We start from the raw sequence: 15,799 nt of genomic DNA, 5'->3' as shown, positions 1-15,799 counted from the left end.
TAAGGTATTTTGTTTTTATTTGTAAGCTAAAATTATCTGAGACATAAGTTTTTATGTTTTTATCGGGCTTCTTATACAATTTTACTTCTGTTTGATACTTTTTAGTAGAACTGAAAATCTTTTACAACGTACTGAGACTTTCATAAGCTTATCGGAGTAAGCTTATTATCATTGTACACTTTTCTTACAGTAAATTTAGTTCCAAAACATTAAAAAAAAATGTTTGTAATGTTCTTGTTAAAAGAAAAGTCTAAAGCTATTGTTTCAAATTTTCTGAGATACGTATCACAAAAGTATTCTTTGGAAGAAATACTTATTGTACCTAAAAAATGCATAAAACATTTCTATTTATGTTTCATTGTATTATTTGTTAGATATCTGATATTATCTAGTTATTGAATATTAATTTTTTTGAACGTATTTTAAACTTTTTTGTTTTCTCCAATTAATACACAGTTACATTTTATCGAATTTATGACAAAACTATGTTTCTAGTGGTGTTAGGGTACTTTTTGAAAAATTTTAACAATGATACGTATTTTAAGAGTTTTTAGAACAAAATTCTCATTTTTGTACTATTAAACATCAGAATACTAAAATAATAGCATAAATTCTTTATTATATTTAACTACAAAAATACTTTTCATAATTTAAGGAAAAATACCATTTCTAAAACAACCCAGGAAGGAATGTCAATTACATTAGTTCAAAAACTTCAGGGGTAGATTCCTCATAATAACTTCTGTATAATAAAAATATTGACCAAACAAGCAAAGTAATAAACTATTTTTGTTAAATGACAAATTAAAATAGAGACTAAGTTTATAATATTTTTTTTTGAAATTTGAATTTCATTACACTAATGATAATAGACAGTAATAAATTTGTGTATAAATAAATTAATAACGACTCAGGCATGTGATTCCACAAGTTTTTAACAAAACCTTTTTAAATGACTCATCTGGAAATCACAAATGTAAAAAACATGATATATATCCGTATGTAAAATTGACAGCTCACCCGTCACGGCTGTTAAAAAAAAAATAAATACAAGCATTCTTATTGAGAAATAGTTAGATTAAACATAATTGAAGGGGTCAGTAAATAAAAATATTAACTGACACTTATTCGAAAATACATTTTATTGCATAAATAGATAATACTATAAAAGTATTATAGTGCAATAAAAACATTATAGAGCTTCCCTAGACTGATATTTTCTCTCTTATAAGTTATTTATGTATCAAAAAAGTTCCATAACTTTTTAATCTTTAATTACAAAAATAGCACTCCCGAACAATTTTAAAAATGTCAATTATCACCCTCATGCACTGAAAGCTGTTTGTGATTACATTTGTGTAGGATGTTAATTTTGCCCTAACAACCAATTGTTTTATTTAATTGATTCAACAAATAAATATAAAGATAATCCAATTTATTCATAATAATATAAATGGTCAAGTTAGGTAATTATTTTAAAAATATAAGTATATATTTTACTGTTGATTTTCTATCGTTGAATAATTATTTTTAAATTTTATGTATTTTGAGTAAAACAATAACTTTTTAATCACAAAAAATACAATAATACGGCTAACAAAATAATTTCAATATACTAATATTTGTACTTTAAAATGTAAATATTTTATTAATCATCTTGAACAATTTCCTTAAAAATCGATCCTTAATGATCATGTTTTAGCTGTTTAAAGTAGAATTATCTTCAATAGCATTTTATTATAAGAACTTTTATTGTCAAAAAACATTTATGATTACAATATCTTAATGTAAAACTCAAAAATACTCATTAAATATATACTTTACTTTTATAATACATAATTCAATAATTAATGATAATTTGCTGCAACAAAGCGTTTTCATTTTATGTTAAATTGTTCAATTTAATATCTAATTATATATTTTAAGTAATTCGTATAAGCCTTATTATATAGTACTTAACAATATTTGGACAGGTAAAATTTAATGAGTATAACTATTTATAACTTATAAGCAATTATTGTGATGGCATAAATGATCTATTGGTACTTTTACAATCTACCTTATGTATATATTATATAAAACTCTATTAATAAAATTTAGTTTTAAGTAATTACGAGTATTTTTGTGGATAAGAAATCTATCACCTTAAAATGATAGCATATTCCAATCGAATTGGCAACAATAATTCCATTTCAAAAGTGAATTATTTTCGTTTTTTTTTTAACTAATTCGAAAAGTATTCCTGATATTTATTTAATCTTATAGATATGTACTCTTAATAGTTGCTATATCAAGTTACTTATTATACATCGTATTTTCATTGGAAAATTTAAAGGTATTATTACTGAAATTCAATGATATTTAAATTATATTTATATACAATACTATATATATATATATTATCAGAGGTATAAATTTCTAAAAAGATTAATGATTAAAATAAATAAATATAACATTAGCGTTTGTTTGAAGTAAATGTTTTTATTAATGTATAATTCTGTCAATAACAGAATATTAACGATGTACTTGACGATTATAAAACAAGAGTGACGGCAAATATATGATAAGTAAAATATTACATTTTTTATGCTTTAATAAAAAAATCTCGGAATTTAACAATGTTTGTTAATTATATTATCAACTACATAACCAGTTTTTTTTATTGTTGTGTAAATACTATATGTTTCATTACATCATATAAAATATAAAGAAAAATTATTTTCGAGGGAATTTTGGTGACTTTTTCATGAACAGTGTTAATTAATTCAAACTTTAATTATACCGTAATGCATGTGTAGATTAAATTAAAAAGTCTGGGAATAAGATAGATTTAGTAATTTAAATAAAGGTTCTTTTCGTAAAATATTTTATTCTTGCATTTTGTTTTATAAATAGTCTAAAAATAGTTATGAATAATTTTGATAATTATTTGACTGACATTTAAGTGTACATATGTATATTTTAAGTGTTAAATAATCTTTTACTAAAATAAACTTATAATATTTAATTAACAATGTGGTTAACCTTAAAAAAAATTAATTGTCATAAATACATTCTTTAACTAGTTAACACATCAACTTTTGATATGTTAAATGTTTTTAATTAATTATTAAAAGTTTGGATAAATTCATTATTTGTATTTGACATTTTGTTAACTTAACACTAATACATAATAAAGTGCCATGACAACATTGTCACATCAGAATAAATATATTTTAGTTGTTTTTTTATAATGCATTATGATAAAATTAAAACTTTTAATAAAAATGTTCAAATTTTTTAACACATGTATGGGAAGTTATTAACGCATACAAAATAAGGTAAAATTTGGATAAATAGTAATAAAATGTTATATTTTTGAACAAATTTTAATACATTATGTCAAAGTTATACTTTTTGTATGTAAAATTGACGTGTATATTAAAAATATCATACTGACGCATGACAATTTCCAAATTATTTCTTACAGTGATGCTTTTTACAAAATATAAAATGAATCATTTTATAAATATCTTAAATTAAAGATAATGTAATATATATTTGTTTGAAAAAATGATTTAACTTCTAGACTTGTCTTTATGGTAAAAACGGTCATAAAAATTAAAAAACAAAGTACAATTGTGTAAAAATTGAGAAATTCAAAAAAATTTAATAAATGTTGTATAAAAACTTATTTGATAGTGTTTTTAAGAAATAAGTGTGAACTGTATTAAGAATGGGGATGGTGGACTAATCCGCCTTAATTTTTATTCGAAAATATTTATTTTTTCTTTAAACTTATATATCTTTAAAAAATACATTTTTTTAATTACCTTACAAGAAGTAGCTATAGTAATGAGGCTACCAATTTTCATAAAAAATCTATGAATCTAACTTACATTGAATATAAAATTTAACTTATTTCAAATTTTTTGATTCTTTTATGTTGAAAAAAATAACTTTGAAATTTTGAATTAGCTTCGAATATCTTTTTTATCTACGGACAAATTCAATGTACGATTACCAATTCCAAATATCGATTACGATTACCGCGTCGGTAACACTAATGTAAATAGCGTTAGGAAACAAAATTCGAACCCCATCCGTTGCAATGACATTTTCTTAATTCTGTTGAGTACAGGAAACTTCGTTTGATTTTTATTTCATTTAGATTGAAATCATAAAACTTCAATTAATATAAAGGACCCCATCACTGTAGTGTTCCCTTGTGAGAAGAAATTTCTTATTCATATTAAAATTATTTTATTATGTTTAACTTCTTAAGAGTATACACTAAGAACAGTTTTGCATCGAAGCCTTTTCTTATGATAGTATTTTTAATTAGTGTCAGATATGTTCTGTACTTGTCTCAACTATGCCACGTTAACACTGTGCTACCATCTGTTGTTTTTTTTTAAGTAACATGTTATCGTCAAGTTAATTTAATATAATACAAGTAAAATTACGTTTGTGATGTATTTCACGATGCTATATTTTAGCTTCTATTTTAACTAAGAAGGCAATAATTTTACATTGATATGTCTGTCAGCTTCGATGTGAAGCGTATTCATTTTACCAAGATGTTTTTATTTATTTATTTTGTGTGTCTGCAACTACATTTTCGTTTTTTTCAACGATACATCCAAATATTACAAGTCGTATCTAGTTGAAGACATTACCCTCGAAAATTAAATATTTTTCGGTCATTCCAGTGGAAGGTGGAAATTACCCAAAAAATTATTATTTTTGAAATGGATAAATTTCGATATTTTTATACACAATTAATCAAAATGAATATGCTAATGTAGTATTTAAACTTTTAACAGGTATTAACAAATAATAAGCATATTCATTTGGAGTTTAAACGATTAAATAATGGAATCGTTTATAATTATATATATAAATAATAAAAAATTATAAGAATTCTTTTTTTCATTTTTAGCTTTTTAATTTTTCAAATTATAAAGCACCTAGTTCAATATAATGAGAAATAAACAAAACACTATTTATCCTAGTATGCATGGTGAAGAGGTCGTTTAATAAAGAATTCTAATTATCTTATAAGATTTGAAACTAATTTACTACACAAAATTATAGTAAATTCAAACACAAAAAAAATTACTAAACAAATTGAACATTCATTTTTCAGAAGTTTTGTTAGATTGGAGTATTTCTTTTTTTATAGTTTACACTTAAGCTGTTTAAAGTATATAGTTGGCAATAGACTTAGGTAGAAATAATTTAAACAAACATAAAATAATAAATTATAAAATATACTTTATTTTATTGGAGTTCCTGATTTTTAAAGAATAAAAATACAGTTAATACAAATATACTAATTAAATTAATACTTACAATATATTCCAATAAAAATAATTGTGTTTCTTATAAAAATATAACAAGTTCCGTATAGTATATAAACATAGATCTCATTTTTTTAATTAAGGATATTTAATAATAATTCCAAATATTTTATTAATTGAACGGAGGGTTTAATTAATTGTATTACTACAATAATGATATTGTTTTCCATGTGTAATCCAACACTTGAAAATGACAATACAGCTTTTCTCGTAAATTCAAAACAAAACAAATAAAATATTACTAAAAATTATACAAGGTGATTCTTTTACGTTAGTAAAATCAATTTCTCTTAAAATAATAATTATGTCAAGAAAATATTTTTTGCAATTTTTAATTTCTTATTTTTAAGATTTATTGGTTAAATAATCGTTTTTTTTAATGAATTCCTTATACTTTATATGGTGTCAATTTTATTTTTTGAATAGCAACATACATATTTTTATACTTATTCATCACCTCCAGTCCATATTTTAAAATGGTATAACTTCCGAAATAATGGAAAAAGGAATAGCAAATAATTACTATTCACAACTCTCTCGTTCATTATTTTCTATTTTACGATACCCATTAATAAAATTCATTACTTATCAAAGTCCAGTATAATGTTATTTCATTAATAACTTTTGAATTAAAAAAAATATATTTAAAAATGTTCATTTCACATAGTAATAAATGTAAAACCTGCTGTATAGCTTAAATTTTTTTCAAAACTAAAGATTTTAAGTTTTATTCAGTTTAGCCTTTTATTTTTTTCGTAAAAATACACTTTAATGTCTTTTATAAAAGTGATTACTGCTATAACATATCATAGTAGCTTAGTATATTAGTATTTTGATAAAATAACTTGAAAAAAATATGTACTTAATTATTAGACCAAAATTATTTTTATTTAAAAATAAAAAAATAATTTATTAGTATTTCTGAATAATTTTACATTATTTTTGTATAATTGAGAAATTCTTTTTATGAGTAGGCGATCAAAATGGTAAATATTTGGGAAAAGACTTGTGCAGTGTTCAGAGGAAGAAACTCTAAAGAAAATAAAGGTACAAATTTTCAATGTTCATTATATTAAACGTGTCATTAATTAAAACATGTAATAATTACTTTTTGATATCAGTTCGACATATAAAAGACATCCAATAAATTTTTTTAATCTTAAATATTTTACACTATCATCATTTGTAAAACCTTGTATAAAATTGTTGAGATCTTTTCGTTGAAAAATTCCATTTTTTTTTTCACTATAGTAGTTTAGTGTGTTAATAAAAAAAATAACTTCTTCTTGTGATAATGTTACCTAAAATATTAATTTAAAATATTCCAAATATATCTTTTTTACTACTAATAATAAAAAAAAATATTATTTGATTTTACCGTTTTGTCGTCATCGTACAATTTATTTTGTTGTGATAGGAAAATTAGTAAATCTTGCATTTGTGTGCCGATAGAGTCTGTATCATATTAATTTGTACAAACATAAAAAATATTAAATTAAATTTAAATTATAAATTAAATTAAGTTGCATTAATTACCATTAGTATTTAAATAAAACGTATCTTTAATGTTTAAAGATTTTGTAAACTCATCAATGTTTTGTTGATTGACTTTTTTATTAAACTGACTTTTACATAAATTGTTTTGCTTATCATTAATTCCCATACTCTATAAAAAAAATATATATATATATATTTATAAATAACAACTACAAAATTTTCTACCATTGATCCTTTAAACAAGCAAGTTAAATTAAATATTGCAATAATTTTAAAATTCATATTATTGGTTTCAAAATAGATGAACAGTTGAAAATATGAAGTATAATTATTAAAACTTTTGTACATTTAAAAATTTACAACCTTACTTTGACTTATTTCTATATTATTGTGCTTTTATACATACAAATTTACTGTAAACATCTTGAACGTGTTTGCATTATTTTAATTAAGTATTTACTTGCAAGGTCATGCTAACAATATAAATATAAACATGATTTACTCAATAGCACCACACATGCTTAAATAATATTATTATAGTAAGTAAATAGATTTTAAAGTGATGCTAATAGTAATTTTTTATTTCATCTATACATGGTAATGAAATTAAATTTAAATTTACTTATTATTATTTATTTTTATGTTAGCATAAGTTAAAATATGCAAAAACTAAAAATGCCCTTAGGAATAAATTTGCTTTACTATCACAAGTAAAGTAATCATTTATTTCTTTTGTTAAGCATTTTCTTTCTATTACTTGTACTATAAGTATGATATATGAATATCGTTTGTCCAAAGATTGATATTAAAAATATTCTCTATTACAAAAAAAAAAATTGTATCTCTTTCTTAAAATTTTTTTATTTAAAAAAATAGACACCTATTGATTCGTAATTACACCAGTGTTATACAATAGACGTTTGTACTTAATATTTTTTAAACTGCAGAAAATGTTAAGCATTAGCCATCCAACTTCATAAATGGTACTAGAATAAAATGCTTAATTAATATTTTTCTTGGAGGAAACAAGGGGAATTTGTTACGGATTAATTTATCAAGAAATAAAGATTTAACCAAATCTGATCCTACTTTATTTAAGATGTTTTTGAGGTATTTTTTACATATTTATATTTTCAAAATTTTAATTTAACGTTCAGTTATTTATGAAAAAAATTTTATATTGAAGTAAAAGTATAAATTTCATTTTCTGTGATAAAATTAATTTATAATATTTCCATCTGAAGACATATTAATGTAAAAAAAAAATTCATAAAGAAAAAAAGCTAATAGTAGTTAAACAAAAACTATGTAATCAATAATACAAATTATGTAAAGAAAGTTATTTTTACTGTTCGAGTCACAAAAATTAATACTATATGATTCAAATAATTGTAGTATTCTACATCCCGACAGTTACAACTGTTTACTTAGTAGTTGTTTGATTCGTTTGTTTATTTTTGTGTTGATAAATTGTAGGAAGATATGCGCGTTGTCTAATACTGAATTGGTGTTTTGCATTGTATTCAGTTGGTGTACTTGGGTTGAACTGTCAATGCACTTATCAGCATGCTAGGCGCGCCACTATGTAATTATCATAATTTTTTTTAATTTGAATATTGGTTTATATAGTTAAATTTTTAAATCACGGTTGGATATTCTGTATATAAACAATTACAGTATTCCATTTGGATAATGCTGTATGTTCACCTGATTAATACTTTAAATTTTAAGTTAGTTACCTCAATCAAAATTTAATTTGTTATTCTGATCTAACTGAATAGCTACTTCAAAATCTTATATTTTTATATTGTCCCGTTATTTTATATAAATTATGTCAACAGTAATCTCTCTAGTAGTTAATCGCATTTAGTTCTATTTTAAATCTTATCAATCAAAAAAAAAAAAAAAAAATTAAATCTACCCAGTATAAACTCAGTTTTTTTTACCTATACACATCTCTTCATAATTTTTAATGTCTTATTTAATTTTACAAAATTATATAATTAATTAATCAGAGCCACCAAAAATATTCTTTATATGGATATATTAATTAACCATTGGTGGAAACATTTCCTATTTTTTATACAATGTTATACATTAAAAATTAAAATCAGTTTTTAATATTATATGTTTTTTATTAGATATCCCTTCATCAGTCGCGGTTGATCTGAGAAGTCGCGAAAGTTTAATTTGGCTTCACACATGAAAACGGCTAAAGCCATGAGTCTCCCCCCTCCACGTTACCTTCTTCAATCTCCAGGAGGAGGGATTTAATGCGCTTTAGTCATCAGCCATCTGCTTCAGGGGTCCGCAGTGAATTTTTTTGATCCGTAAGATCGCCGCGTCCAAAGTAGTAAGTATATAGCAATGATCTACGAGATCGCTGCGACTTCTTTAGGTCCAAAAGGAGCCGCGTCGAATGAAGGGCTATAGATGTTCATTTTATGTTTTGTAATATCGATAAATTATTAATTTGGTTTTTATAAAAACATACTGTGACATAGATTTTGTTCATATTTATCAATTGCTATAAGGTCTTTAATTAAAAAAAATTCTTCTATGAATATGTTTTATAATAAAGAATTTCTTTTATTTTAAAAATTGTTTAAATGTACTCCAGACTCTTAAACCGTGAAATACAATAGATTTTTGATAATAGTCTTCAATATTATAATAAATTAGTTAAAATATTTTGCAGTTGAGAGATGAAAAAAACAGGATTAGTGATAAGAACGTAACGAGGATAATTATTCATCACGCCCAACTGTAATATAATTAATTCCTTTACTAGACCAGTAAATGCATATAACCAAACCTAAAACTATCTATCATATTTATGTAAGGAATTGAGTGAAGATATATTATTAGGTATATGATGTTCACTATCTGTACGATTATAAAAATCTAAATTAATTCTTTTAGTACAATTTGTTCCTAAAAACTCATTGTATTATTTTTAAGTTAACCTTCAATAAAACATATAGTACATGAATTATAACCACTATGTCCTTTAGTATATAAAGTAAAAATTNACCACTATGTCCTTTAGTATATAGAGTAAAAATTTTTACTGGCATATCACAACAAAATGTGTTGATAGTAATTTATTCCCATAAGCAGTTTCCATGACGCCTTTAATAGATATTATTTTTAATTCATCGATCATATCTTTTAAATACAAATAACAGTCTTGGGATTTTAATTTTTCCTAGTAAATCAATAAAAATATATAATGTTTCTCTTTTGGGTGATGAATATAACCAAGAAACGGCCAAAAAATACTTAAAGTACTATTTTTCAAGTGGTAGGCCATCAATACATATTACTAATTTTATAACATCATCAAAATGTATAAGAAGTCATTAAAGAAATTTATGGAATTAAAGAATTTTTGTTTATTGTTTTTAATAATTCTGGCATCTACTGAAAAGGTAATGAAACAGTGGTGAAGCTATAACATTTTTTATAAATTTGACAATGAATTGTTAGTTATATTATGAATAATAAACCAATATCTATTTAATTAATGAAGTTTTTATCAATTAGTAAATACTATTATAGATATATTATACTAAGTTTATTATAGTTGTATTATAATAGAATTTTTATCAATATCAAGATATTGTGATGAATAATTTCTTAGAAAGATTTAATAGAAGATTTCAATTTGCCCGACACTGTGCTATTATTTTTCCATTTTATTTCATTTTAATCTTTAATATTTTTCAAAATAATTTTATTTGAAATCAATTTCAAATTAGGAATTTAACGTGTGTAAAATGTATATGTACATTTTTATTTAAGTTTATTAGTTTTTATACATAATTATTTCAATCTTGTGATTATTTTTTTAATCTATGTATTGTGACTATTTCACCGCTAGATAGCATAATAATTACTTGAAAGTAATTAGAAGTACAATACTATAATTTTAACTTATTTAAAATGTTTGATGATAAATTGGTTATTTCTTTAACTATTAAACAGTCGCGTGGGGGTCTAGCATACCCCCACATAAATAAAAACGGATGTATTATATTGCACAAAAGGTGTACACAGATATAAATTTAGAAGATGGTTTTTATAGTAATATTGAATCGATTTTCATAAATAAATACCTTCGAAAAAAAATGTATAACTAAAAGTGTATTCATCAAAATTGAAATGGGTTATATTTACCCCAACACGACTTGTAACGTTATAATTTTTTTTTGGACTTCTTTCAAAATATTGTTTTATCGTAAATGCAATGCTATAATCGATATAATATTGTGGAATTAGAATTATGTGGATCTGCCACCGACTGTGCAATTAAGTTTTAAAAATAAATAATCTATTGAGAATTTCCACTACTTGATGATACGGAACAAATAAGACCAAAACATGTAATAAATACATCGCGTCGCAATGTGGACACATTGATTATCGGTAATCGATGTGCTACTAATTGTATATACTCGTATCATAATAATTAAATGTATTGTCATAATAAAAAAATTCAATTCAGAAAAACGATTATATAAATGTAAATACACATAAGACTAATAAATATAAGCCTGTTTGAGTTCAAAGAAATACAAGAATTTGTATCAGTCTCAGTACTCGGTTGTCGCTGTCCGGCTTACTGCTCAAAGTAAAGTCTTGGTTTTTTCCTTTTTAAACCTATCTACTCTCTTCCACAACATTTCAGAGTACTTGTGTCTTGCACTTCGTCTGCACCTCTACCTAGGTGTTACCCATATTCCCTTCCTATAACAACAGCCTTTCGACACCCACAGCTAACCCGAAGTGACAACCGAGCACGGTGACTGCTGTACGACAACACGCACGTGAATACCACGTGACAGCAGGCACCACATCTTCATCTTCATCTTCGTACACATTACATTCCATTTCCCTTTTGTGTTATGACACAAGTTACACCTTCAGAATATATATTCGTGAATAACTTAGATAGACAACCATAGTAATTCCTGTAGTCACTTATCTTATTAAGCACTAATTAAATATATATTGATTAAAAATATAAGTTACAAAAATGAGTTGATGGTAAAACTAAATGCAGTTCTTTATACATGAAGTTGTTGCTAACAGATCAAAATAATTTGGCCAGCGATTAATAAATAATAATAGTTAATTGAAAATGATTTAAGATGACAATATGAGCCAGTTTAATCTAGATATTGTTTATATGAGTATCCGCACGTTTATTTAATTCCAACATTCAATGTAAAAATTCGTATATTGATTATATATTATAGTTAAATAATAAACTTATTATTTAGACAATTTAGTAATTAAATTTATTTTTAATTCTACATGGTAATTGATTTATTATAAACCACTATACTATATATTGTGTATATCTCCTAAAATTATAATAATCTTGAATATTTTTTAGCTTCGATGCGAAGCTGAGAAGGTATTAATTTTACCATGATGTGTTTTTTTTTTTTTTTTTTTTTTTTTTTTTTTTTTTATGTCTGTTGCCACTTTTTCTCAGCTCTCACTGGACCGATTTCTTTCAAAAATACGTCAAAAGATCACAAATCGTATCAAATTGAAGACATTACACTTAAAAATTGAAAAATTTTCCATCGTTCCCTGCAAATGGGGGAAATATCCAAAAAAATTACAACTTTTAGAATCGGTAAATTTTGTCATTTTTTTCACTTTTTTGTCTTAAAACTGCTATAACTTTTTAAAAGATAAACAAATCAACATAATTTTTTTTTAAACTAAAACCTTAGATATTTTCCTTTCATTTGATATAATTTTTTTGAAAATTTAACACTTAGCCTGCTCATGGGGGGGGATTTAAAATTGCAACTTTTTTACAAAAACTAACTTTTTCAACTTAATTTTTGAAAGTGTTCCGGAAATACTGCGTCCTTTAAACATATATCAAATTAAAGCTTATTTTATGTACTATAAAATGAAAAAAATAAATTTGTCCCGACACTTTATCTTCTGCATGTAAACGGTTGCCGTAGTNGTTTGTCCCGACATTTTATCTTCTGCATGTAAACGGCTGCCGTAGTTCAAAAAACGCTAATTTTGTGTTAAAATTTTCGATTTTCGATTTTCAATTTAAAAGTGCTATAACTTTTCAAAAAATGTAATTATCAGCACAATTTTTTTTTTTAAATACATTATAAGTACATCTTTCATTTGACATACTTTTTATTAAAATTGGACAATTTCCCCATATATAGGGGGCGTTCAAAACTTAAAATATTGTAAAAAACATAGATCTTTTTCAACTGAACTTTTGAAAATGTTCCGGAAATACTGCGTCCTTTAAACATATATCAAATCAAAGGTTATGTTATATACTATCAAATGAAAAAAAAAAATTTGTCCCGACATCTTATCTTCTATGTGCAAATGGCTGTCGAAAATTTAAAAAAAAATGTAATGTTTGCGATAAAAATTACATTTTATCGGGATGTTTTTTGTACTTAAAACTGCCATAACTTTTTCAAAAATGAACAAATAAAAATAATATTTTTTTGTATTGAAACCTTAGATATTTCCCTTTCATTTGATATAATTTTTTTTGAAAATCTAACACTTATTCTGCTCACTGGGAGGATTTAAAATAGTAACTTTTTTACAAAAAATAACTTTTTCAACTTAATTTTTGAAAATGTTCCGGAAATACTGCGTCCTTTAAACATATATCAAATTAAAGCTTATTTTATGTACTACAAAATGAAAAAAAAAAATTTGTCCCGACACTTTTTTTTCTACATTTAAACGGCTGCCGTAGTTAAAAAAACACTATTTTTGTGTTAAAATTTTCGATTTTCGATTTTAAATTTTCAACTTAAAAATGCTATAACTTTTTGAAAAATGTATATATCAGCACAAATTTTTTTTTTCTAAATACATTATAAGTACATCTTTCATTTGACATACTTTTTATTAAAATTGGACAATTTCCCCTTATATAGGGGGCGTTCAAAACTTAAAAAATTTTATAAAAAATAGAACTTTTTCAACTTAACTTTTGAAAGTGTTCGGGAAATACTGCGTTCTTTAAACATATATAAAATTAAAGCTTATTTTATGTACTATAAAATAAATAAAAAAAATTTGTCCCGACACTTTATCTACTATGTGCAAATTGCTGTCAAAATTTAAAAAAAAATGTAATATTTGCGATAAAAATCACCTTCTATAAGGATGTTTTTTGTACTTAAAACTGCCAAAACTTTGTCAAATATTAACAAATCAAAATAATATTTTTTTATATTGAAACCTTAGGTAATTTCCTTTCGTTTGATATCATTTTTTTTTGAAAATCTAACACTTATTCTGCTCACAGGGGGGATTTAAAATAGCAACTTTTTTACAAAAACTAACTTTTTCAACTTAATTTTTGAAAATGTTCCGGAAATACTGCGTCCTTTAAACATATATCAAATTAAAGCTTATTTTATGTACTATAAAATGAAAAAAAAAAATTTGTCCCGACACCTTATCTTCTATGTGCAAATGGCTGTCGAAATTATAAAAAAAATGTAATATTTGCGATAAAAATCACCTTTTATAACGATGTTTTTTGTACTTAAAACTGCCATAACTTTTTCAAATATTAACTAATCAAAATAATATTTCTTTATATTGAAACCTTAGGTAATTTTCTTTCATTTGATATCATTTTTTTTTGAAAATCTAACACTTATTCTGCTCACAAGGGGGATTTAAAATAGCAACTTTTTTACAAAAACTAACTTTTTCAACTTAATTTTTGAAAATGTTCCGGAAATACTGCGTCCTTTAAACATATATCAAATTAAAGCTTATTTTATGTACTATAAAATGAAAAAAAAAAATTTGTCCCGACACTTTTTTTTCTACATTTAAACGGCTGCCGTAGTTAAAAAAACACTATTTTTGTGTTAAAATTTTCGATTTTCGATTTTCAATTTAAAAGTGCTATAACTTTTCAAAAAATGTAATTATCAGCACAATTTTTTTTTTTAAATACATTATAAGTACATCTTTCATTTGACATACTTTTTATTAAAATTGGACAATTTCCCCATATATAGGGGGCGTTCAAAACTTGAAAAATTTTATAAAAAATAGAACTTTTTCAACTTAACTTTTGAAAGTGTTCGGGAAATACTGCGTTCTTTAAACATATATAAAATTAAAGCTTATTTTATGTACTATAAAATAAATAAAAAAAATTTGTCCCGACACTTTATCTACTATGTGCAAATTGCTGTCAAAATTTAAAAAAAAATGTAATATTTGCGATAAAAATCACCTTCTATAAGGATGTTTTTTGTACTTAAAACTGCTAAAACTTTGTCAAATATTAACAAATCAAAATAATATTTTTTTATATTGAAACCTTAGGTAATTTCCTTTCGTTTGATATCATTTTTTTTTGAAAATCAACACTTATTCTGCTCACAAGGGGGATTTAAAATAGCAACTTTTTTACAAAAACTAACTTTTTCAACTTAATTTTTGAAAATGTTCCAGAAATACTACGTCCTTAAACATATATCAAATTAAAGCTTATTTTATGTACTATAAAATGAAAAAAAAAATTAGTCCCGACGACCTATCTTCTATGCGCAAATGGCTACCGTATTCAAAAATATGCTATTTTTCTATTAAAATTCTAGGTTTTAATTTAATTTAATTTTAAAATATCTTATTAGGAGAATATATTGACTTTCATGAATATTATATAATTTAATTGACATAGAATAAAGGTCATAAGACATAAGAAATTTAACTTNGTTGTTACAGGCCAAAATATAAAAAGCCCGCTTGCAAACTTATTAAATTTTTTTTACTTTTTTAAAGTCGAAAAAGTAATTTTTAAATTTGAGTTAGCTTAAATAGCCAATTTTTTAGCTTTGAGTATAGTGTTGTGAGTTATGTAATTTAATATTTTGATAAATTTTATATTGAATTTTGATGCTAATTCTGAA

At 23.7% G+C, this 15,799-nt stretch overlaps 1 protein-coding gene and 1 long non-coding RNA gene across 3 annotated transcripts; one reads left to right on the top strand and one right to left on the bottom strand.

Annotated features, from left to right (window-relative positions):
* Nucleotides 1–2,118: 2,118 nt before the first annotated feature.
* LOC126908384 (uncharacterized) lies at nt 2,119–9,512 on the top strand. 2 transcript variants are annotated; one of them, XR_007704762.1, is made up of 4 exons: nt 2,119–2,198; nt 2,266–2,335; nt 6,317–6,389; nt 8,981–9,512. It is a non-coding gene; the product is annotated as an uncharacterized LOC126908384 (long non-coding RNA). The 2 variants fall into 2 exon arrangements; XR_007704761.1 differs by having other exon boundaries at nt 2,126–2,335.
* Nucleotides 5,237–7,214, bottom strand: LOC126908381 (uncharacterized). Its single transcript, XM_050690390.1, has 5 exons — nt 7,065–7,214; nt 6,879–7,008; nt 6,721–6,797; nt 6,451–6,643; nt 5,237–6,374 (listed from the first exon to the last, which is right to left on the bottom strand). The coding sequence occupies exons 1-5, from the start codon at nt 7,185–7,187 to the stop codon at nt 6,307–6,309; spliced, it is 591 nt and encodes a 196-aa protein (XP_050546347.1). The 5' UTR covers nt 7,188–7,214; the 3' UTR covers nt 5,237–6,306.
* Nucleotides 9,513–15,799: the final 6,287 nt, after the last annotated feature.

The sequence above is a fragment of the Daktulosphaira vitifoliae genome, unplaced genomic scaffold, assembly GCF_025091365.1.
Source record: "Daktulosphaira vitifoliae isolate Bord-2020 unplaced genomic scaffold, ASM2509136v1 Scaffold_5, whole genome shotgun sequence".
Classification (NCBI taxonomy): Eukaryota; Metazoa; Arthropoda; class Insecta; order Hemiptera; family Phylloxeridae; genus Daktulosphaira; species Daktulosphaira vitifoliae.
This window is presented reverse-complemented; position numbering and strand designations above follow the sequence as displayed.

What these genes read in the sequence shown, in the direction of transcription:
- LOC126908381 (XM_050690390.1), bottom strand. Translation starts at nt 7,187, where the DNA reads ATGTACAAAAGTTTTAATAATTATACTTCATATTTTCAACTGTTCATC. An exon ending in GTTTTATTTAAATACTAATG is followed by an intron (nt 6,798 to 6,878) that starts GTAATTAATGCA and finishes AATATGATACAG; the next exon opens with ACTCTATCGGCACACAAATG. An exon ending in TGTACGATGACGACAAAACG is followed by an intron (nt 6,644 to 6,720) that starts GTAAAATCAAAT and finishes TTAATATTTTAG; the next exon opens with GTAACATTATCACAAGAAGA.